The sequence below is a fragment of the Watersipora subatra genome, chromosome 1 (genome assembly GCF_963576615.1).
Source record: "Watersipora subatra chromosome 1, tzWatSuba1.1, whole genome shotgun sequence".
Taxonomy (NCBI): domain Eukaryota; kingdom Metazoa; phylum Bryozoa; class Gymnolaemata; order Cheilostomatida; family Watersiporidae; genus Watersipora; species Watersipora subatra.
Genome location: NC_088708.1, coordinates 10831722 through 10857094, shown reverse-complemented (window position 1 = coordinate 10857094; position 25373 = coordinate 10831722). Strand labels below are relative to the sequence as shown.

General features: G+C 35.6%; 2 protein-coding genes across 4 annotated transcripts; one reads left to right on the top strand and one right to left on the bottom strand.

Annotated features, from left to right (window-relative positions):
• Positions 1-1730: 1730 nt before the first annotated feature.
• On the top strand, positions 1731-12204 carry LOC137394125 (alkylglycerol monooxygenase-like). The gene is made up of 11 exons (XM_068080848.1): positions 1731-1874; positions 2276-2403; positions 2555-2709; positions 2915-3018; positions 4214-4309; positions 4409-4541; positions 7604-7698; positions 7871-8005; positions 10797-10913; positions 11374-11456; positions 11646-12204. Exons 1-11 carry the CDS (start codon positions 1755-1757, stop codon positions 11833-11835), a joined length of 1356 nt encoding a protein of 451 aa, XP_067936949.1. The 5' UTR covers positions 1731-1754; the 3' UTR covers positions 11836-12204.
• Positions 12130-25373, bottom strand: LOC137394140 (F-box only protein 4-like). 3 transcript variants are annotated; one of them, XM_068080867.1, is made up of 7 exons: positions 25261-25373; positions 14326-14445; positions 14010-14212; positions 13488-13726; positions 13120-13335; positions 12775-12956; positions 12130-12427 (listed from the first exon to the last, which is right to left on the bottom strand). In XM_068080867.1, the coding sequence occupies exons 2-7, from the start codon at positions 14365-14367 to the stop codon at positions 12341-12343; spliced, it is 969 nt and encodes a 322-aa protein (XP_067936968.1). In that variant the 5' UTR covers positions 14368-14445; positions 25261-25373; the 3' UTR covers positions 12130-12340. The 3 variants fall into 3 exon arrangements, with proteins under 3 accessions (XP_067936968.1, XP_067936964.1, XP_067936974.1); XM_068080863.1 differs by lacking the exon at positions 25261-25373 and adding an exon at positions 16853-16972; XM_068080873.1 differs by lacking the exon at positions 25261-25373 and adding an exon at positions 15286-15314.

Below are 25373 nucleotides of genomic sequence, written 5' to 3'. Positions count from 1 at the left end.
ATCTGGAGATCTCTAGATAGGGATTTAAAGACACTAAGAATAAGAATAAGTCAAAGAATATGTATAAGAAAGTCAATAAGAATATGAAGAAAGTAGATACAGAGTATAGGGAATGACCCAGAATGGCAAGAAATAAAGTATGTCGAATGTATTGAATTTAACAAAATGAAAACAGTCATGATCGCATTAGCAAATTACTTTGATGAGTACAACTAGTTGGATCTCTTATTAGATGTTGTTGTAACAAGGACATATGATGCCTTGTTATTATGACTACGTTTTCTTGTCCGAGCTATTAGTAATATTGTAGAAAATTTTTGTTAAACTTCTAGGTCTACTTTTTTCAATGAACCCTTTGTGGGCTTCAATTGTTGCAGTAATTATTAAAAAAATAATTTCTCATTTTCTATCGGATTGTTTTATTACTATAATAAGTAAACAGGAAATTGTTGCTGTGACTAAGTTTAAAGAACAGTGAATTCTTGCGTACAAGTCGACTCGGCGTATTAGTCGAGGTCTAAAGTTTGGTTTAAAAATCCTGGTTTTGACATGTACCTGCCGTATAAGTCGAACCCTTTTCTGGCTCAAATCGTTTGATAGCTAATAGCTCAGTCGGCATCGGAGGCGGGTGATGCATAGCTGAAGAAATGGCATTCAAAAACGCCATCAGCAAAAAGCCCATGTTCTTTATGTGCCATTGGCAAAAAGTACAATAATTAACAAAAAGAGACAAAAGACGACAGTCCTAAAGAAGACCCCAAGGCGCGAAAAACAATACTTCACCATCGTATTGGCTCGCCTCGCCAATAGAACGAAACTGCCACTTTTGATGATACATGTATGTATGTTTTTTCATAAAAGCCATTCCGCAAGACAGATTTCTATCAGGAATTGTGATTCATGTACAAGCAAAAGGATGGGCGATAGTTGCTGTGCCCAATGGATTACCGACATGTGGGCTTGTCGGCAGATACTAAGAAAAGAAGCATTAAATTAGAAAAAAATGTGTTATTCCAGCAGAGAATCCTAGGGATGACAATTTGAATGGTGAAGAATGGTACTTCGAGTTTGACCCCAGGATTACTAGTATGTTACTATTTTATAAATAAATCCCTATATGTCATAACCATGTAATTTTGAGTTGCAATAGTTTTTGGAAGTTAAATTTTACTAGAATTCGTGTCATGAAAAACATGACCCCCTGTAGAAGTCAAAGTTGAAATTTTAAGCTTGAAATTTGGTATAAAATTTACTGAAATGAAATCATGTGAATAAAATGCAAAGGTAATTCCAAGTGCAACATTCAGCAGTGTGTCAAGGTGGGCTCAGGGTCATGAGGTAGGTCATTTATAGATAACGAATGCACCTGCTACGTAAGACTAGTTTTCAACTACAGATAAGTCCACCTTAAGTAATATTTCACAGCGTCTGCATTGCACTCTTAGCATCACTCTCACTATAATTTAAGCACCAGCTTTCTTTATCTCTAATGTAGCTCATGCAGGATATGGCCTTATGAGTGCATCAACTAAAGAACTCATTAGCTAATACTGCTTGCATGGCAATTGCTTGTTTCGGTGTGAAAAGTTAAAACCTTTCGTCTCCTGGACTGAATGTTAAAGTGTATTATTCCTTGTCAGTATGCAAGTAAGCAGTAATTTCAAGTGTTCCAGTTGTACTCAATTGGCCAGCTAGCATCCAATAATTGATTTGTTTTATTCTGTGTTGTAGGTTGTGATTGCTTGTCTGTCGAGATGAAGCCTCCTAATGGCAGCCTGCCTTTTCATGTCAAATTACAGCGCATGTTCTATATTATACCTCCAAGTGATTCCATGTTTGAACACTTAGATGATGTGCCCAATTATGTGGATGGGGTAAGTATTACTATATTATGCGAAGAACTGCTCTGTACTGACCATGTGTCTGGCTTTCGCCATTTTGTTTTCCCATTTGAGGGTTCTTTTCTTGTTAACATCTCAGCACATTCATAAAGAAAGACGTAAAACTGCCAAGCAATGCCGTAAAGTGTTTAGCAATCTTGTTCAAGTAAAGCTTGCAATACGCTTAAACATTCAATAGGTTTATTTATAGATAACTTAGTGTGTTTAGATAAGCCAAAACTTTGCTGTTACACTTTTCAGTGTATATTCAGATGCACTATGACTCAGTTTGTTTCCTGCATTCATCATTAACAACTCTGTTAAACTGATGAGGTCATGCCAGCAATCTCATCAACACTTGAGCCACCATTAACTTTTGGTCTCTGCAATTACAGTCAAGCTCAGCCTTTCAAATGTTGATGGTTCTTGAGATGGTTCTCCTATGGATTCAGTGTAAATCCATGCCAAGGGTGAGCGATGTCATATCATCAGTTGGTGCCGGCATAGCATCTAGATTCACAGGGTTCGTACTCCTGTATCGCTTGTAATGAATATACATCATTTCACTTCTGTGCTTTTAAACTTATTTGAGTTATTTGCATTAATTAGTATCTGAAGTCCTTGTACTTTTACTGTTGACGCGGTAGATTCTAACGTTGTAAGACCTTTTTCAGACTCTTCGTCAAACGGGCTGTCGAAATAGCGACTTATTGTTATGTGTGGGACAACTACCGACTGTATGAACTGCCATGGGACTCAGTGTGGACATGGGTGGCTGCTATGTTTGGTGTCGACCTTGGTTACTACTGGGTACATAGATTTGCTCACGGTTGGTTATCATAAATGTAGATGTCTTACTATACCAAATAATTTTAACATAAGCAGATAACATGGTTCTCGTAGCAATAGCACTAAATTGTTATGCTTTCATGATTCAATGGCAGAATGTTAAGAAGTTCTCTTTTGTCATGATTTGAATCGCCTTTTGACTCATTATTGACTAATTATTGGCTACTGTTAGCTATTGATTGCAGAAATAAACTTTATGTGGGCTGCACATCAGACTCATCACAGTTCTGAAGACTACAATTTGACGACAGCCCTGCGACAGTCTGTGCTTCAGTCCTACAGCTCCTGGGTGAGTGCTGCCTCATGTTATATCCTATCTCCTGTCCAAAATTTGGAACTTGCTTCTAATGAAATGTAACCTCAGATGGTTTCATTTGGAGATGTTTGTGTCTGAAATCTGTAATCTTAGTGTTGGGCTTACCAGAGACTTGTAAGCAACGCACTCATCTCTTTTGTTAACTATTAGAAGCCTCGGCCCGAGAAAATTCGGAGTTGTTTTCTCACCTGATCCTAAGCCTGAAAAAACTCGGCTGCGTAGTTTTAATTTATCTTTCTGCACTTCTGGTTTATGTAGGATTTTCGATAGCTTTCTATGTAATATGTTTTTAGTCTAATTCCAATGTTTTGAGATTATTGACCTATTAGTTGTTGAGACATCGCCAAAATACTGAGGGCACTTCTAACCGACCAAGAATTAAACAGTTGCTGCTGACAGAACCAGTTTCCAAAGACACACTGATTGAAAATTCTAGCAAAACTTTGTTTTTCTATTCGTATCAAACATACACACTCTATCAGACTCGATGCATTGAAATCATTATGTTTCTTCACTTACCTCTAAAACATCACTTTTTTAAAAGCGTGTAAAAAACTATTTACTTTATTTGATTTCTGTTTGAGTTTTAAAAGCATGGAACTTCAGAATTATATTCAGTTCAAATAGAATTGTAATGTTCTAAGTGCTCTCACAGTCGATGAAAAGCTGTTGATATGGTTCAGGATCAGGGGTCTGCTTTTATATACAGTGTTTGGCTTCAAAGTGTTAAACTGGTAAAGGAGTTTCTGAGGTAAGCATATGCCTAGTTATAATTTAATGAAATTAACTCTGTCTCTAATTAGGGCTTAGACTAGCACAACTGTAGTAACATGTAAGATGACAAGAATTTTGAGCTTCATTACCTCGGGTGTAACAAATGGGAGACGGGGATAAAATCAACCGCCATTGAGGCATTCATATCACTAATTTCTGCTATTTTTGAGCTAGGTCAGGGCAGCATGGCTGTCAGAGTACCTAATACAGCCATATCATCATTGTCATCGGTCGTTAATTAATCATTGTCACAACACATTTCTAGCAATTTATACAAATCAAAAGCCTCAGGCCCATGGGTTACTGATTTAGCAAGAATGCTACTGCTTCACATCCTAATTACTTTATAGAATCTTAAACTACTTCACTTATTTATAATAGTTATCTTTTGCAGATGTTTTACTTGCCACTCGCTCTCTTCATTCCTCCGCCAATCTATCAGGTGCACATACAATTCAATCTTCTTTACCAGTTTTGGATACATACAGAGGTGAGTGCTCAAACATCTCCTTTCAGTTTCAAATACGTTCCTTGAGTTTAATATTAAAAAAAATACTTGACATTCAATGGCTGAACATTTTTCATTCAGGTGGTTGGCTGGCTTGGGCCTCTTGAATACATCATTAACACCCCGAGCGCCCACCGTGTGCACCATGGTAGAAACAGATATTGTATAGACAAGAACTACGGCGGTACTTTTATCATTTTTGACATTCTCTTTGGTAAGTAGATGACTTACTCCTCGAGTTGCATTGTGATAGCAGCAATGGGACATCTTGTCTGAATGGCTGATTGTAGTTGGGGCAGCTAGTCTCAAGGGCTGATTTTAGTTGCGGCAGCAAGTCTTAAGGGCCGATTGTGGTTAGGGCAGCTAATCTCAAATGTTTATTGTATCTGGGGCAGTCAAACTAAAGGGTCAATTTTAGTTTTTGAACAACCTTCTTGTTGCATATTAATATCGAATTGTCTGTAGATCTTGGTGTTGTCATTGGAATAAATTCATCGTAAAATGAAATCTTCATAATTTACCGTAAAACCTCTATATGAGCGCCATGGTGGTAGATTTTCAACCCTTCCCTTATAGTGATGCTTTATTAGAGGTGACGTTCAAATAGAGGGTAGTGTTGTATTTTTCAAATAGCTTATCAGAATTTTGGGGAGATAAATTTAACACTTTTATGGGCAAAGCGAATGTCGCTTACATTTTGCACTCTTCTTTGGCAGAGCTACATTAACCCAATGAATGCAAGAAATCTGCTGTAACTTAGCTCCAATTTGTTGTAGATCTCTAAATAAATATGCATTGGGAAGCTGAGAAATATCTCTACCATTTGATATAAGTACCATTAAACCTCTAATTGAACACTACCTTTATTTGAACACCACCTTCATTTGACCACCACTATAGGAGAAGGGTTGAAAAATAGATTGCCACCCTGTAATTGAACGCCACCTCCATTTGACGGCCATTTTGACCTTCTTAGATCTTTACGAACCCATAACAGAAAGTGATTAGTAGAAAAATGTTCACAATGTTGTACTAATAATGACTCAGTTACATCAATAACAATTCATTCTTTCATTATTTCTGTTGGTATCGAAGTCTGTTGTTCAACTCCAAAGCTTTTGGTTATTTTGTTAAAACTTGTAAAGCAACATGAGAGAAACACGTAATTAATAACTGTATCAGGCTAATAGTATTTCCTTGTTTTACACAGTCTTGTTACCCTAGGACACTTATATTTCGCTAGTATTTAGTTTCGTGAGTAGCTCACAGAGTAAAATTTCGAAGCAACTTAATTTCGCAGCTCTGATGAGTGCGAAAATATAGTGATGTGAAAATAAATGCAGTGGAACAAACATAATTAGATTTCTCAGTTTCGGTTCACTGGTAAGAATTTTTTTTTTCAATTTGGGACTAGTTTGTAATTGTGAACCGCAGGTAGAATTGTGTGGCCGAGAACGATAATGCAATTTGAACGCTTGCTGTCATTTGTTTCTTGGACTATCAATAAACAAAGCTATTTAATTCCGCATTTTCGCTCATTCGTTATGATAGTTTAGTTTCGCTCACGAAATTTTCGCGAGAGGATGACTCCGCAAAAACGCGAAAGTTAGATGAGGCAAATACATAAGTGTCCTAGGGTATGTCAATGTATGTGAAAAACGATTTAAATTTATGATGGTATATGAATGACTAGTTTTAGACTAAAAGTTGTGCTCAGTGCCCATGCGGCTAAATGTTTATCATTTGTGCGACATACAACGCGTTTTGCTCTGCTCAAAAAATTGTTTCAACGTTAATATTGACTAGTTCAGCATTGCAGAAGAAGAGTTAGGTCAGAAGACATTGTAGAAGGTATTGAACAGCCAGAGGATGTATATAAGAGGTATAGAAAGCAACAATCAGAACGCAACTGGCGGAGGAAATGATGCAAATATTTTTGTTTCAAAAATGTTTGTCTTTGTTTTTGCATGCATTATAAGTATGATTCGTTTATGTCACTTGTTCTTGAATATATATCTTTAGCATTCAATATATTATTATATACAGTATCTTATAAATATGTAGCAAGCATATTAATTGATAGCATCATTGTAGTTATCTAAACTCAGCTTATAATGGACCAATGCTCATAATCCTACATATTCAAGAGCAAGTGACATAAACAAACCGTATTTATAATGCATTCAGAAACAAACAAAAATTTTCGCCGTTTAAAAAGAAAAAACCTTTTTCACATACATGTACGTTGAAGTATCAAACCTGTGTGAAACAAGGATTTACTATTAGCCTCACACAGTTATCACTTATTTCTGTGGTGATGCTTTCAAAATTTTAATGAAAAAAATCATACAACTTAGATGTTAGAAAACGGGCTTCAAGCGTAAAGCGTAAGAATTAATTGTTATCGATGTAACCGAGTCATTACTAGTACGATTTTGTGGACACTTTTCTAATGACCACTTGCAATTATAAGTTTGTAAAGATCAAAGAGGCAATCAAATAGAGATGACGTTCAATTAAAGGGTGGCGCTCCTTTTTCATACCCTTCTCTTATAGTGGCGTTCAAATAGAGGTGGTGTTCAAATAGAGGTGGCGTTCAAATAGAGGTTTTACGGTAGTTCATGTTCAACTAACCTTTAGTATAGCTTGAAACTTTTCATTTGATGTAAGAGTAGAGATTGAGTGGGTAAATTACAAAAACTTCCAGAGTGCATGTCCTCTATTCTGTAAAGATACATTTTGTATGAAAAGTTTTCTGTAATACTCCAACGAGACTTTTCATCAATCAAGTCAATCAGTAATTACCCAGACAGTTGCTTGGTTTGCAATACTTGGAAAAAGGAACACTCATTATATTTTCTTATTATAATGCAATACATTCCTTTGTAATTGCATAGTAGCTCTATGTAAATATAAGCTGTCGCTGTAGTCTTGGTAAATGTCGTTGCTTCAGCTTATGCATTTTACTGGCTAGCTGCTACTATCTTATACATAAGAGAATGTTGAGTGTTTACCTGCTATAGATGTCAGTTATATTAATCTCTCTTCACAGAACCTTGTCATCTTCAGTTCATAAGTCTCTAAACCTCAATGGTTTTATGATGGTTATTCGACGTGTTCTCTCCCATAAAATTTAATTATGCAGGAAGACCTATACTATCAAACTGCATTTATACATCATATTTTTCTGTAGCAAGTTTGTTTTTGTTATGTGCAATGTCGAAACTTCTCTCAGCTGTTGTCGATGCTCTAGCGCTATTCTACCTCGTCTTGCAGGTACATATGAGGCTGAGAAACGTGATGATATAAATGATCGTGTGGTATATGGCCTTGTTCATCCTTTGGAATCCAGAGACCCCATTTACACTCAGGTTATTTATATAACAGCAGGCAATATCCCAACCTCTAAACTCTGATGTATAAGTAGTCTTTGCCATGCCTGTGGATGTTAGCCTGAGGAACTGTTCGCTCAGCATGATTGTAACGAGATGTTTTTATCTAGCATCAAGCTTATTTTCATCGCTTACAGTAAACATGTTACAGTTGTGCCACTGGCAGTACATTCTAACTACCGCCTGGAACAGACCTGGCCTTATTAATAAGGCAAAGACCCTTCTTTATGGTCCTGGTTGGGAACCTGGGAAGCCTAGATTAGGAGAAAAAACAGATATTCCAGATGTAAGTGACACTTTAATATGCTTCTCAAGTGATTTTGTGAACAAATATCTAGACTGAAAACTTGGTTAGTCATTTATGACGGTACGTATCACTTTTCTTTATCAACGTGTACTCTTTTTTAGTTTCTTCACTATCTATATAATTTTGAGCTTTTGCAGGATTGAACTTGCAGGGTGAAAATGAATTATTAAAAATTTTAGCAAAACTCTTGAAACTGAATTCAACATAGGTATAATGTAATAACATTGATTTAACGTGTTAACATGGTTTTACCATAATAACATAGATATAACGTAATGACATAGATATCATGCAATAACATAATATAACTTAATAACATAAATATAATGTAATAACATAAATATAATAACATACTGTAGATACAATAATAATAATAATTTTATTAGCACGATAAGCCCTGGTGCTTTAGTTGCTGCTATCATCAAGAGCTGTCAGGTGCACACAGTTTATAAATGTTCAACGTCTTCATGTAACCCTGTGTTTAATCTAATGTAATGCAATAAAGACTGATAGTCAGTCAACCCACATAGACTAGCTAGTAAACACTTCTGCTTTACTATTCTTTCTTATGATTGTTAAACTACCTAAACATAAGGTATTTCTTTGAAGGCTCACCAAATCATTTAATAAGTTCTTTTACCCGTTTTACTAATTGCTATGTCATTATTAATACATATGATGTTAACGTCTCTTTGTGAGTATGTGGCTTCAGTATCTGCATGTATGACGCTAGTATTTTTCTGTATGTATGACACTAGTGTCTATCTGTATGTATGACACTAGTATCTATCTGTATGTATGATACTAGTATTTATTTGTATGTGTGACACTAGTATCTACCTGTATGTATGATACTAGTATTTATCTGTATGTGTGACACTAGTATCTATCTGTATGTATGACACTAGTATCTATCTGTATGTGTGACACTATTATCTACCTGTATGTATGATACTAGTATTTATCTGTATGGGTGACACTAGTATCTATCTGTATGTATGACACTAGTGTCTATCTGTATGTGTGACACTAGTATCTATCTGTATGTGTGACACTAGTATCTATCTGTATGTGTGACACTAGTATCTTTCTGTATGTATGATACTAGTGTCTATCTGTATGTGTGACACTAGTATCTATCTGTATGTGTGACACTAGTATCTATCTGTATGTAGGACACTAGTGTCTATCTGTATGTATGATACTAGTATCTATCTGTATGTATGACACTAGTATCTATCTGTATGTGTGACACTAGTATCTATCTGTATGTGTGACACTAGTATCTATCTGTATGTATGATACTAGTGTCTATCTGTATGTGTGACACTAGTATCTATCTGTATGTGTGACACTAGTATCTATCTGTATGTAGGACACTAGTGTCTATCTGTATGTATGATACTAGTATCTATCTGTATGTATGACACTAGTATCTATCTGTATGTGTGACACTAGTATCTATCTGTATGTGTGACACTAGTATCTACCTGTATGTGTGACACTAGTATTTATATGTATGTGTGACACTAGTATCTATCTGTATGTGTGACACTAGTATCTATCTGTATGTGTGACACTAGTATCTACCTGTATGTGTGACACTAGTATTTATATGTATGTATGATACTAGTATTTATCTGTATGTGTGACACTAGTATCTATCTGTATGTATGACACTAGTATCTATCTGTATGTGTGACACTATTATCTACCTGTATGTATGATACTAGTATTTATCTGTATGGGTGACACTAGTATCTATCTGTATGTATGACACTAGTGTCTATCTGTATGTGTGACACTAGTATCTATCTGTATGTGTGACACTAGTATCTATCTGTATGTGTGACACTAGTATCTTTCTGTATGTATGATACTAGTGTCTATCTGTATGTGTGACACTAGTATCTATCTGTATGTGTGACACTAGTATCTATCTGTATGTAGGACACTAGTGTCTATCTGTATGTATGATACTAGTATCTATCTGTATGTATGACACTAGTATCTATCTGTATGTGTGACACTAGTATCTATCTGTATGTGTGACACTAGTATCTATCTGTATGTATGATACTAGTGTCTATCTGTATGTGTGACACTAGTATCTATCTGTATGTGTGACACTAGTATCTATCTGTATGTAGGACACTAGTGTCTATCTGTATGTATGATACTAGTATCTATCTGTATGTATGACACTAGTATCTATCTGTATGTGTGACACTAGTATCTATCTGTGTGTGTGTGACACTAGTATCTACCTGTATGTGTGACACTAGTATTTATATGTATGTGTGACACTAGTATCTATCTGTATGTATGATACTAGTATCTATCTGTATGTATGACACTAGTATCTATCTGTATGTGTGACACTAGTATCTATCTGTATGTGTGACACTAGTATCTATCTGTATGTGTGACACTAGTATCTATCTGTATGTATGACACTAGTATCTATCTGTATGTGTGACACTAGTATCTATCTGTATGTGTGACACTAGTATCTATCTGTATGTAGGACACTAGTGTCTACCTGCATTTTTTGTTGTTTATAAAGTTTGACTATGCAGTTTATTGACATCTTGACAGTTGGGATCAAAGAGAAAGCTCTATGAAGAAAAGCTATGGGTACCAATTAGCAACAAGCTTTCAGAAAGCGCAATGAGAAAGCACTATTAAAACCATGAAACTGCCATTATTTCAGTATGTTTATCATTAGTATCTACCTGTATGTATAACACTAACCTCTCTTTGCTTGCAGATTCACTATCCGCAGCCAAAGTATGAGACGCCAGCTCCGTTGTGGTACAATGTTTACTCAGTCGTACATTTCATCCCAGTCTTCGCAATACATCAGATTGCGCACGAAAACTTGGAGGTTCCTACTTTTATATCTATTCTTAACTACTAGTTCTATGTATATGATTGGAAGTTTGCATTTTCACTCATATACATGTATAACATGATGTAACGCTAACATGCATGGATCATAAACTGTTTCACACCATTTTCCACCTTCATAACAGTAGGGCTGATTTAAGCTCACATAATGAGTACCTATACACCATGATGGCTGCGCATGTTACCGCCGGAGTCTAGCAATCGATATGGGAACCAGGTTTAAGCTATGGGCTCAAGTTTCTCATCACTTGAAGTAAACACCAGATCAATAATTAATTTAATGCTGTATGTAATGATGGAATATAGTCACTGTAACATCTAGCCTATCTTGCTTGTAAGTACACTCTCCCTCAATGCATCAGCTTCCATCTCATTTTCAATATGCTATCATTGAACAACTGCTACTGTTGCTCAAGATCGTTTGGTTGTTATTGTAGCTGCTCAGTCAGACGCATGTGATGCTGTCAATAGCTTTCATGCTCACCACCCTCACTTGCCTTGGCGCCAAATTTGACAAAAGGTAAGCTGCTCATCTGTCTGCAGTCAATTTAATTCGCTAGCGTTACATTTAAATTTAATGACAGGACTGTGGTAATTGTCCATATTTCCTCTACTTTCATAGCTTAGGCAAACATCTTTGTGATTCCCATCCTTGATTAAAGAGTGGCAACGTAGGAAGAGTATATCTGGTCTGCCGTATTTTATACAGGTGGTACGCATCTGTCTTGGAGCTGGCACGTTGCTTGACTGTTGCGGTCTATCTATCAGCTAATCTTGAATTGGCTTCGCCACAGCTGACATTGCCACTTCTCCTGCTGTTCAGCGCATCCACTCTACTTTTTTCTGGCATAGTATTTAAGGAGTTGTGTGCACCACAACAGGTAGACAAGTCTGAATAATGAGACTGCGTCTTGAGTCAATGCGTGTCACTCTGCTTATACATTAACGTTTGACACTCCACTAAAACATTAGCAGCACCTGTGCTGCAAGGCTTCCTCACATCACTGGACTTCATTTATGCTATCACTGCCTAGTAGTGTGGTATTACCAGGGATGCTCATTCACAAGCCAATGCTCAAATAAAGGCTGATTAAATTTTTATATTGTTGTATGCAACATGAATAATATGTATGCATTTTATTTTTACATGTAGTTATTTATGGCACATTCAGTTGGTGCGTATTTTACTCTTTAATTTATAAATTTTATTTTTAGATAAAACTACTTAAATAATATATAAAAATAAAAAGGTGTGGGTCAACAAAGCAGAGCTCTGTCTTTCATGAAAGTCTTTCATGTCTTTCATACCACACATGATTTGAGCAAGTTTCAAAAACATAGAAATGTGAAATAGAGCGCTGAGAACAGGATAAAGAATAAAAAGAGAAACACAATCAACAATGTCTATAGCAAAGGTGTTGCTGTCCCGATAAGCCAGTCCATGCCATCCACCACATCTCTGTATATCATCTCCGCAGAACATTCGCATACCTGCAGCCAATCAGTAAATTCTATAAAACTGACAATCATGCAAAAGTGATGTACAGATTGGATTATACAGATCAGAGGCCAGACATGGTAACTCCGCATGGTAACTCAACTTAGATTAGAACAGGTAAGCAGTCACGGTAGGCAACACATATTTTAACTCCGGCGAAGTAGAACTTCAAACTTGCAATAGGCTCATAATCTTATTAATCTATAATAACTATGAACTACCTTTTTTGTAATGGAGGCCCATAATATGAATGCAGTATGGATGAATGCAGTTTCAGCTTCTCACCAGTTGAATTATTATGGCAAATCATACTTATATGAACCAACTTCGTTCTGCTTACCATCCATGGCCTAGAGAGAGTGTTTAGCCTCAGAGATTTAGAAATTTCATATGGTGAGATGTGTGGGTCTGCCTCTACTTTTCGTACTGATAATATAAGCATGGGAATGTCAGGCTTGAGTTTTGCATCAATTAGCAATACTTCCTCTGATTGCTGTTGTATCACTTCTATGGTATTCTTTTCTATAAAATTTGATGTGTTAGTATAGCCTGAGGAGAGGAACATTGGTTGGTTATTTATAGCTTGTTAAAATAACAGGGGCGCTATGCCTGTCCACACTTAATTTGATTATAGAACTTTTAGACCTAGATTGAAACAAGCTACTTGGGTCACTTGTGAGCCTACCTGTAACACCTTCCAAGATCCTAGAGTCAATGGTATGAATGTAGCCTTTGAGTGAAGTCAGCAGTTCTGAGTAGCCGGTACTCTCCATCATTTTCTTCAGTTGTTCTATTTTCTGCTCAACAGTCATTGCTTCCCTCAACAGCTTTGGTGCCAAATACATGAGACACAACTCCAACATGTGTCGCTTGTACTTAAACTGGAATCCACCACCAGCACCTGTAAGTGCATAAAACTATATCTATCAACAGTAGTCTGCAGACTAATAAAACAGCTAAAGAATAAATATCGAAAAATTAAAGCATAAAAGAGGAGAAAACTTTCTTAATACAGTAATTAGAGATGCGTAATCTAAATAGCGCTGCGATTACCTCGAAATCTTCCAGGAAACTCTCCACAATGCTGAAAAACATTAGCAGAATCAAATGAAAGGAGTTTGCTGAAAAATGAACGGCCTTTGCCAAAAGAGTCCATAGCAGATGCACCAACTCCAAATGCAAACTTCTTGGTTGGCAGAAAGTTACGCAAGAGATTAGTGAGTTGGTGAAGGGTTGTCCTTTGGTAAAACTCCCTTTTCCATGTTTGAATTTCAGGGGAGTTTTTCAAGTACCTAGAAAAGCACTAACATTTCACTATCATCCATGCAGTGTTTGTTACACACGAACAATCAAAAGAAATGTTACAAAAATTAATTTTTGCACCGACACAAATCACGATTACAACACACAACTGAGCTGGTGATTTCATGAATACAGTAAGCAGAAGCGCATGAGTGAATCACAAACGATATATGCAGTAATTCTCTATACACAGGCGAGCGATCAGTGAATCGTAAGTTATTGAGAATGAACAAAAAGTGTCGGAACAAAATATACTTACAAGCCAATACTCACATATCACATGTTGATTCATCAGCATTTCCTGTTTCCTCTGTAAATGCATTAGATACATGCTTCCATGATTTCACATCTGTTAAAAGTTTGTGTTTCCAGAGAATCTCATCAGTAGAGAGATGATTCCACCTTTTACACACTCTACGCACTTTACATAAGCTTAGGGCATCCAAAAAGGAGAAAACATGAAGTAAAATGTCATCCTGCAAAGAATTAGAGACTGTTTCTTATTGGAGTCTCGACTGTTATCGACTTACGGCTAGAGTCAAGGAGAAATAAATAAATCACTTTTACCGGAAGGTTACCGAAATCTTACCGGAAGGTCAGAAACTGACAGAGCCTTTCTTGTTTCATCCATCCTCAGAAGTAGAATGCGCTTTCACCCAAAATTACACCACGAGGAAGTAGCAAAGAGGAAGTAGTGAGAATCAGTTTACTACAAGTGTGAAAAAGTCACCACATTAAACTTCAAGTTTTTGTTTGAAAAATAACACTATTGTATAGATAGTGATTTGCCCTAATAGGAGAAATTCTCCTGAAATCTTTTTATCAAAAAAATATAGTCTACCTATATGTCATTTCTTTAATTTCTAACTTACAGGCTTATCTATAGCATATCTGACTACATTTATTTGATATCCAATAAATACATGGACTTCTTGCTCGCTTTAAAACAGAGTTAAAAAGAATTTCAAGAAACCATCATTGTCCTCGCATTCCTTCTCCACAATCAATTCCATGAAGCTGATGTGAACTAAATGCTACAATAAGAATCTACTATGAGTGAAATATAGAAGTTTCCATTAATCAAACAGAACTACATATATGTAAAAGTGAAAAACTGTTCTTGCTTTACTTGATAGTGTACTTCGATTTATACAGTAATCACTTCCCTAGCACATACCAGCCATCTAATGCCATTCAGTGACACGAGTTTTACTTTTACCACATAACTATAACACCTATCATTCCAAAAACTAAGTGATTTCACACACTGTGCATAGTGGTTACTGACCATTAGTTCATATTGCACTAAGCAGTTGAAGGTTTGGGCAGTAAAACCCACTAAATGCAGAACTGCCTTACTTCTAATTACCATTCATGTTAACCATATTTTAAGCAGCACATTAGCATTGAAATCTTTATTTGAGGACAAGAAATGTTTTTGTCATGCAACATAAAGCATGCACTGTATCTTGTAACTTGTAGTAGTTAGTTACAAATAGTTAGTAACAATGCTCAAACTTGTGTTGACACAACAGGGTATATTAATCACCTCTTAATTTGATTGTTTTGTTCCACTGCCAAGCTTATTACACTTCTCATAGAATTTTTTATGCTTGTAGAACATAATTAGCATGGAGCTGAATAATTTCTAGAGAAGAAAGTCTGGCAAGTGAATTTGTCGCTTATTAGTTGCAATAGAAATGTTGAATGGAAGCCTCCCAAATCCTGATATTTGATGTAAAACATTTTATTCCATCTTTCGACTCCACAATTTCACTAAAGATGCCAGCAAATTGTCCAGATTATATTTTACCTTAAATATCATAGACTATTTTTAAAAAAGTTGTCATGTAATTTTTTGAGTTAAATAAATGAAGGCTTCCTTCTTTAAACTGAAATGACTGCAGCACCGAAAAATAAACTGCTATAGAGTGCTAAGGCCTTTTTGCATCACCAATTCAATACAGAAAAAAATCGCTACACCCATAGTTACTTAATGTCATCATTTTTTTGCGTTCAAGTGATTTCTGCATCAGTTATCCCCAATCTCATTTTCAATAGGTGTTCAATATGTACTGTCTGTCTGTCACTCGGATCCCATACTGGACAAGCATATTCCAGCACAGGACGGCACAAAGCTGTTTAAGCAAGTTGTTTAGACTGTGATGGTGCATCGTATAGAGTGTGTTTGATGCATCCAAGAACCTTGGAAGCTTTGCTGGCTTTTTCAGTAATGTGCACATCAAAGCGTAGGTTAAACTGTAAGGTGACACCAAGATATTTTACGGTATCAACACATGTAAGAGCAAGTATCACAACACATGTATAACACACAGAGCATGTGCAACACATGTATCACCCAGTAAATATTGTGGCTTTTGCTCCTCCAAGTTTCCAAATATTATCAGTTCACACTTGGCTGAGTTAAAGGGCATTTTCCATTTAGTAAAAATTAAAAAAGTAAAAAGGTTTTGAAAAAACTCAAGAAAGACTATCTCTTATATAAAGTCTGTAAGTTTCTTGAAAGGGGTAACTGCAAACCTTTTTATAAGCATGCCAGACTCAAAATACCTCCAAATCCACCCTATTGTCATTGAAATTGCCAAAAGGTCTCACTACCAATGATGAGAAAATGTGTGCAGAACTTTAAACTCTTTTTTCATGAACAGTTCTGCCAAGACGAGCTGATATTAGATCTCCCCTTGATGGACATACCCCAAAAAACTATGGACGTTACAGCAAAAAGAATAAGAACACTCATCAAAAACTTGAAAAATAATAAATCTCCTGGACCAGATAATATAAGAAAGTGTGAGATGCTAATAGCTCGAGATATTACTGCACAGTGTCTATCACACATATTCCAGGTTTCTATTGATAGTGGCAAGCTGATCAACTGGTGGAAGTCTGCTCATGTCACCCCAATGTAGTTTTGAAATATAAAAACAATCAAACCGGTTTCGTAAAATTCAAAGATGGTCTAGCGTATAGGACGGCAGTATGCACTCTACGGCTCATCTCAACAAATCAATGTAAAAAGACGATATAAGCTATGAGTTTCACCAAACATTTTAATTTAAACTGCTAAAGATTTTCGAAAAGTACGATATACTCACTCAGCTTGATATCAACATACGTTTTCTTCAAGTGAACAAGAGTTGTTAACACAACATCGATTACGTGGAGACTATGCCGTAATATAAGGATATTTAGCACTCGCCTAGGATACACAGCGGAAGTCGGACCAGATCTTTATGAGCAACAGTCAATACTAATCTCATTGACTCGCTATGGATTAGAGAGTATGATTTTGCGAAGCGGTCAAGGTTAAAAACTGTTTCCGGTGACCGAGCCTCTTTTTGGTAGTCTTCAGGTTCGATATGGTTAGTATTTTTACACAATTTTTAATCTGAGTTCATCCTCCTAATTTTTCTGAAATTTTGGTAGGTTATCAGTTGTAATGCATAAGCTAATTTACACTAACTAACTTTTTTTGTTTCAGCTAATAATTTACACGTGTTACATAAAATTGTCTGCCTACTTTATGTCGTATTTTTAAGCATCGCCAACAAATAGATGATAGCACATTTATAATCTTTCTGGCTATAAAAGTAGCTTTATCATGTTGATTGTAATTTTAGACCAAAGGTACCACCAGTTTTGGAAAGCGGAAGAACAAGACCCACACTCTATGTCGTAGGTGTGGGCGCAGCTCTTATCATATCCAGAAGAGCCTTTGTGCACAATGTGGATATCCGTTTGCCAAAACTCGACACTGTAAGTATCAGTGAAGTAGATGTAGCCCAGTATTTTATAATTTCGAGCTGTTGGTCCTTTTAGGTAACGTAGCGAATAATATAAGATGAGTGTACATGTAATTCGACCATTACTCGAATATGCCTGTCAGGTATGGTCACCGCACGCAAAAGGCTTAACTGACAAATTAGAAACAATTCAAAGACGGGGGGTTCGATGGATTTTCAGACTCGGGCCTATGGATAGTGTCACAGAGTGCATGCGTGTAAATAACATCCAAGAACTAAAAGATAGAAGAGAAGATTTGGATTTGAAATTTTTAAAAAGAATTGAGTTTGGTCTATATGAACTAGACCTCAATAACTATATCTCTTTTAACCCATCCCACCAAACCCGTCATGGAGTAGTCCACCCACATTTTAGGATAGACCAATATAAGCACTCTTTTTATAATAGAATGGCACCGAATGTTGTGGGTCAGGGCGTTGATGACTCCCTCAGTTTTTAATACGATCTTAGTGTTGCAACAAATTAGGTTTTAGCGTTCTTATCAATCATTTTATCTCAAATTTTATGTTCATATAATGCCCTCGGGCGTATTGGACAGATTCGAATATATATATATATATAATGTCCTCTACGCCAACTCATTTTGAAGACATCAAATACAAGAAGGTCGTTATTTTTTGTATGCACTCTGACACCGGCTCTACCTTGAAACATTTTAGCATTGGATTTTAGCTTATTGAATAATCAAGTGTGTCGCGACACTTCACAAGTTTTTCATCCAAGCAAACATTGTAAACCCATGGGTTTGAATTAGTTTGCAATTTAGGTAAATGCCAATGGTTCTTTATTGTAATTCCATTTTAGCTGTATATATCATTGATATGACATAGGTATTCGAAGGAAGATTAGTCATGTAAAGTGACAGAGATAAACCATAAATCCAAGTTTCTGGGATAATGTAATTTATGGAAATACTATAGTTATGTTGCGAACAATGGGCTAGGAAAGTTTTTCACTGTCATCACTCATTCAAACTTGAAAGTGAAACCTGTGACAGTGGTTAGAAATTCCTATTTGCTGTTGATTGTTAATAAAAAATTTATTTAAATAGTGTTGTTATTTTCATAGAATAGTTGTAAAAATCACCATACTGATAAATGTTTCACCTCCCCCTGTATGATGCCCTCAAAATAGAACCCAATATTATAGTAGTTTTTGGCATGTCAAGCCGAAGCTTTTGTGTCATTTTATAAACCAGTATCTGGCAATGTGCATTGCCAGATACTGGTTTATATCGGCATGTATGCAGGCAATTACCGTAAAACTTCTAATTGAACGCCACCTCTAATTGACCGCCGCCTCCAATTGACCATCACTCTTAGAGAAAGGTTGAAAAATAAAGCGTTACTCTCCAATTAAACGTCAGTGACATTAATTGATCTTTACACGCCCATAATACAAACTGACCAGTAAAAATGTGTCCACAAAGTCGTATTAATGGTGAATCGTTTATATCAAATACAATTAATTCTTTCGTTGTCCAATTCCAAAGCCTTTCGTTTTTTTTCTCGTTAAAACTTTAAAAGCAACGCCATAGCAATAATCAACAGCGATCTCAGGCTAGTAGTAGTTCTCTGTTTAATGCGGTCTTTCTACTTCTAAGTAGCCTACATATATAAAAACTGGGAAAAATTAACGATGGCAGATGAACTTTCAATGCAATTTTATAGAAATAATTACTGTCTCAGGCTTATAGTGGTTCCTCGTTTTAATGCGGTCCTGATACTTCGAAGTACATAGGTACTAGATATAAAAATTGCTAAACTTACGATGGTAGATGGAACTTTTAAGCAGTTATAGAAATAACTACTGACTGTCTCAGGCTAATAATAGTTTCTTCCTAATACTTCGAAGGACATGCGTATAAAAACCGGTTCGCAAGTTTTGGACCGAATGTTACGTTTACTGAGCTTACTTTTATTGTGCTGAATGCACCGCGTAAAAGTTGCGCTGCGAAATATTGTGTGGACGCTAATATTGACTAGTTTAACAGTGCGGAAGAAGAGTTGAGGCCAGAAGATATTGTGGAGGGTATTGGACAATTAGAAGATGTTCGTTCTATCGAACGCAGCTATCTGAGCAAACGATGGAAATATTTTGGTTTTAAAAGCGTTAATTTTTTGTTTCTTCGTGTAATACAAGTATGATTCGTTTATGTCACTTGTTCATGAATATACAGTCAAACATGGATAACTCGCCCTCGGATAGCTCGAACACATGGTTAACTCGAATGGTTATTTTGGTCTGCTCCCTCGCAATGATAAATTGCTTTAGATAACTCGACCTCCACTCTGTTAACTGGAACAGTTTTTTGCCCAACGGCTACCGAAACGGTTGTTATCGCTTTAGAAAATCACTTTATTCCAAGCCATAGAAGTAAACTTTATCTTTTTCGTAGTTCATAGGCTTCGTTATTACCATCATCAGCAAAATATTTTTGTCAACGACTTTTCTAAAGGTTTGGAGAAATTTGATTTTTACCAAACATCCGCTTAGCAATGGCCCTTCGGAAGCAAGGAAAAGTGAGGTAACCATCGCATAAACTTCAAGAAAAATTGGCAAAATTGATCTTGGTTAAAACGCTCAGAAAAAATATGTCTTTTTCTTCTGAGCATTTCAACAGCGATCAAGTTTTGACGATTCAAATATAAAAATTGTCCCGGCAATAACATCACCTCAAACAGCAAACCAATCTCAAGTGATAGAAAAATCTATAATTTTTGATAAATATTTTTTAAACTTTACATTAGAAGCATTTAATTTAAAACAAGCCATTTATGCTTTTGATTTATATTATAGTTTGTACATGTATCTACTAATAAATAAATACATGAACTTGTGACAGTGCTTTGATAACTTGAACGCTCTGATAACTTGAACACTTTGGCTTGGTCCCGTGATGTTTGAGTTATCCATGTTTGACTGTATATTTGTATCATTTAATAGATTATTGTGCAGACTTACAAATAGACTTACAAATATGCAGATTTATAACATGTTATTTAATAGCATCCTTCCGGCTATCTTAATGCGGCTTACAGTGAATCGATGCTCATAGCTCCACTTTTATTGCACATAAAAAGCTAGTTTTGGCTGTTAACTGTAGCAAAAATATCAGTTAGTGCAATGGGCTTTTATTCGACAATGCTAAATATAGATATAAAATAAATGAGTGAATTTTCAGCTGTAATCTCATAATAATCATTTTATTTGAAGGAGTCTGATCTACTCTTAACAATATGTGTGTCCACTAGTTTAGAGGCTGTAGGTCTGGCTCAAACATATCTCTGATTAGTAACCATAGACGAGATGCTTCTTTCAATAGATGTTGATACTTGACAGATAATTTGATTAGTAGTTTCAAATTCTTTGTAATACACCAAAATTCTAACATACTTCAATGATAGTTATATTGAAAGTAAAGAGGCGCCTAGTAAACATTATTTTCAAAAAACCTGAATCTGTTGTATTGAAGTTGTTGTGATGGCATTCATAGCAATTTGCTATTACCCCATTGGCATTTGCTCAAAATGTTGAATGACTAAATGTTGACGGTCATAATGCTAACACATAATGGACTAAGTATTAGCAGATAATAGTTTAGTAAAGTATAATTTTTGTATGATAATTGAATGATGACATCTAGAAACTTTCATACTCTTTTCGTAGGGAAATTCCATCAATAGCGATTTTGTTTTCGTTGCCAAATCTAAATTTATGGTATTTCTTTTAGGAAAAATGTTCATGGCATTAGGTTATGTTGATGGCATCATTTTATTTTTCGACATTCCGTTTCAAATTTTCATGAATGTTTGTTGACCTTGAAAATGTAGTATCCAAACTAAGCTCGGGAGGAGACTAATCAAGAAGTAGTGTCTGTATGTTATTTTATCTGTTGACATCTAGTCCAGTATGTGTCGACATTTTGGTCAACTATATCAAGATAGATGATATTTTGGTTGTCAGCAATTAGTCATTTGACATTTTGTCTGCATCCTAAACCATTAGCAAAATGTGTGTTCTAACTATTTATTAGTTTAATATCAGCTATTTATTAATTCGATATCAGCAATAATTCATATCACCCATTCGAATTTCACCCATTCGGTTTTATTAGCCAACTGGGTTTTTGTGCATTTCCCTCCAATATGTGCCAGATTTGTGTATGTGTACTCTGTGGTGTTCTTGTTAAAATTGTAATTAAAAATTTCTTGCGATACATGAAATTGTCCACATGTACCGCAATTAAAAGTAGTGCACAAGTAAGGCATAATCTTATATAAATCTCAAAGTTTGTCGTCGATCGTTTGCATAGCTATACTGATTAGTATCTAGCCATGAAGAATAAGTATAAGCCATGAAGTATCGCAGAACCCTTTGAGCTACGCGAGATGCAATGGATTCATTGGGTAATGCGAGTCGTTATCCTAGTTAAAATATGCATAGCGACTCTGAGTTACGGCGCAACGTCATTGCGTTTTATTTGTGTTAAATGCAATGCATAAAAGTTTTGCTTTGAGTTGTGTGCATTTTCAACGAATGTTGAAGGTTGGCTTGCAACAAAATTCACATTACAGTTATTTAGTATCAAAATATTCACCATGTCTTACTCTGCTGTGTTGTAGGTGCAAAATATGTGGAAATGTAATGACAAGCTCTTAAAAGCTCAAAAACGAAAAGCCGTCGTAGATTGGAATCAGTTTATCTCTCTGACGTTATCATTACATTTTGTTGTTGTTTTGTGACGTGATGTTCTCACGTGAATTGAAAGGCCAATAAAAGGCTCAATATAAAACTTCTTGTAGCACTAGTTTATGACAAACACTTTACCGAAGAGCCCATATCAAATATAGATGCTTGCTGCTTTACAGTTTTGTTTCGGCTTGATCTAATCGTCTAGTCGTAATCAGATCATGTGACCCAATACTTCGCAAATAATTTCTGCAGCACTCTTCGATTATCACAGGTAGCCAACAGGCTCGTCATGATTATCAGACAATGATATGTACTCCTTCGAGCTAAGGTTAAAAAATTAAATGAATGTTTATGGTAAGTTATAAGATATCAGTGCTGAAAGTGACAGCATTACAATGACGATAAAACAGACGCGTAAGAACAATAAACGTGGTTTTATTAAATGCGTGAAGTATATTTGTGAAAATTTTTCAACGAATGAGCTTGCGTGAAAGTGTAAACAGAAGCCATCTTGTCCAGCTACGTCCCATTTAAGCTGTTTTGGAAAGAGATTCTAATCTACGGCTGTTTTGTGATGGTGGCGATTAACTGTTTGTTTTTGAGCTTTTAGGAGCTTGTAATAACATTTCCACATAATTTGCACCTACAACACAGCAGAGTAAGACAAAGTGAATCTTTTGATACCAAATAACTATAACGTGAATTTTGTTGCAGGTCAACCTTTAAATATTGGGTTTTCAAGATTATTATTCCATGATGAACATAAGAGTAGCTAATTTTAATAATTTAAGTGAAGTGAGTTTGCTGAAGGCGACAACGAGCAGCCATACATGAGAATAGGCTCATGAATCTGAGTTTTGAGTAACCCTGTATTTCGCATCGAAATAACTAACCTTGTACCTGTACTAACCTGTATCTTATATTTAGCTTCGTAAGGTGAGAGTGGGATTTTTTTATAACCATATTTTATTGTCGTCAAAACTTTCTTATGACATCGCGGGTTTACAATGTCTTGACTTTTTGTATGCACCAATGTTCATATTGGATTGTGCACAGTAAAGTAAGCATGTGATAAAAAGGTGTTGTATATTATTATACGTTGGTAAAGAGGAAATCCTAACATTTTGTTACATTCAATTCATCTTTACCACAAACAACATATAACAGCAATTGTGTGGATATCGCAGGGTTGGAAAATCATAATTTTATCAATGCTTTTCTTGATAACTTAATTTGTCGCTTTTGCAAATCTTTTGTGTATTGCATATGTTAAAAATGCTGGTGAACCACTTTTTCAGACCTGTTATATATCGATCGATCATTGGTTATGTAATTAATTAGTAGTACATTTAAAATAATAGCCTTACAGCATTCTGAGTTTCGATACCTGTGAGTCAATGATGCACTTTTGTTTTTTGCAACAACTTTCACCGACTTTGTGTTTGTACACACACAGTTGCACAGGTTGACAATGTTGCAGATAATTGGTCTGAGAAAGGCCGACGAAGGAAGGCCACTGGAACAGGCAGGATGAGACATCTTAAAATCGTGCAAAGGCGGTTCAAGTGAGTTTGCTTCTAAGCATAACAGTTGTGGAAGTGTTGATTTCATTTGGATTTTTGTATTTTCACTGGTCTATGTACAGTTGAACTTGGATAACTCGCCCTCGGATAGCTCGAACACATGGTTAACTCGAACGGATTTGTTTGGTCCATTCCCACGTAATGATAAATTGTTTTAAAAAACTCGACCTCAACTCCGTTAACTCAACAGTTTTTTGCCCAACGGCTACCGAGACGGTTGTTATCGCTTGAGAATATCACTTTCTTCCAATCCATAGAGATAACCATCAAGTTTAAGTAGTTTTTAGGCGTCGTTATTACTGCCATCGGCAAAATAATTTTGTTAATGACTTTTTTAAAGGTTTTGTAAAAATCAAATTTTACCAAACATCCACGATGGCTCTTCGAAACCAAGGAAAAGCGAGGTAACTTTCGGATGAACTTGAAGCAAAATCGGTTAAACTGATCTTGGTTAAAACGCTCAAAAAAATGATGTCTTTTCTTCTGAGCATTTCAACAACGATCAAGTTTTGATAATTTTAATCTGAAAACGTCCTGGCAGTCACATCACATAAAACGACAAACAAATATCAAGTGATAGAAAAATCTCTGTTTTTAGATAAAACATTTTAAAACATAAGAAGCCTTTTAATTTGCAACAAGCCATCTATGCTTTTGATATATGGGTCATGATCACAGAAACCATGGTTAAGTCGGGATTGTAAGATTTGGAGTTTTGCAACTTTTGCAAAAAAATTTGATTCTAGCTTATTTACAGCAAATTTTATGGTCAATAAACTGAATGCTCATTTACCATTAGTGCGAAAACATAGTTCCGAGAAAACTGGTGTTAAAGTTAGAGAAACGAAAACCAATGCCCAATTTTGTTTACAGTTCAAAACGTCATAGCAACCAATATCAAGAGGTTGTGATATTCATCTAGATTTCTGTGTTTCTATTCAAAAAATTATGCTGAATTCAAAAATCTAAACAGATTTTAGCTGGTTGTCACAGAAATAGCTGTATATTTATAAAAAAAAATGTATTACTTAATTTTGTAGATGTTTAAAACGACTTGGCAGTACCGCGATATCGGGCACAACCAAATCATCAACAAAATCTTTAAAAAAGTAACAACAGTAACATATTGCACACTATCGGTCACTATATACTTCGATCTTGGAAATTCGAATAATTATTCTTATAATTAAATCTGATAATAATCCTATAAAATTGAATAATTATTCTTATGATTAAATAATGTAATAATCTTTTAAGAATTGTTAGGAAATTATCATCGTGATTCCCTTTACTTTTACTGCTTTTGACATCAGTTGGAACACCAAAGTACTGATTATAAGTGTCCAAAATGTCAGAGTTATCTTTAAAATCAGCAAAAAAGAAACTATTTTACTTATTGGACGCCATTTTTTAGTACTTACTGTTTAGCTTAGCAGCCGTTTTAGGAGGGTTTTTCCGAAGATTGAAGACTTTTATTGGCTAAACTGACTTCAGATTCAGAAAGATCACTCTTTGATTGGTCCAGATGCACGTG

Bases quoted from the DNA above. Each gene is read 5' to 3' on its own strand.
- LOC137394125 (XM_068080848.1), top strand. From the start codon at position 1,755: ATGAAGCCTCCTAATGGCAGCCTGCCTTTTCATGTCAAATTACAGCGC. The intron at 2,710-2,914 runs GTTGGTTATCAT...TATTGATTGCAG, and splicing joins GGTACATAGATTTGCTCACG to AAATAAACTTTATGTGGGCT. The intron at 8,006-10,796 runs GTAAGTGACACT...CTTTGCTTGCAG, and splicing joins AAAAAACAGATATTCCAGAT to ATTCACTATCCGCAGCCAAA.
- LOC137394140 (XM_068080867.1), bottom strand. From the start codon at position 14,367: ATGGATGAAACAAGAAAGGCTCTGTCAGTTTCTGACCTTCCG. The intron at 12,957-13,119 runs GTAGGCTCACAA...CAAATTTTATAG, and splicing joins GATCTTGGAAGGTGTTACAG to AAAAGAATACCATAGAAGTG. The intron at 12,428-12,774 runs GTAAGCAGAACG...GATTGGCTGCAG, and splicing joins CTCTCTCTAGGCCATGGATG to GTATGCGAATGTTCTGCGGA.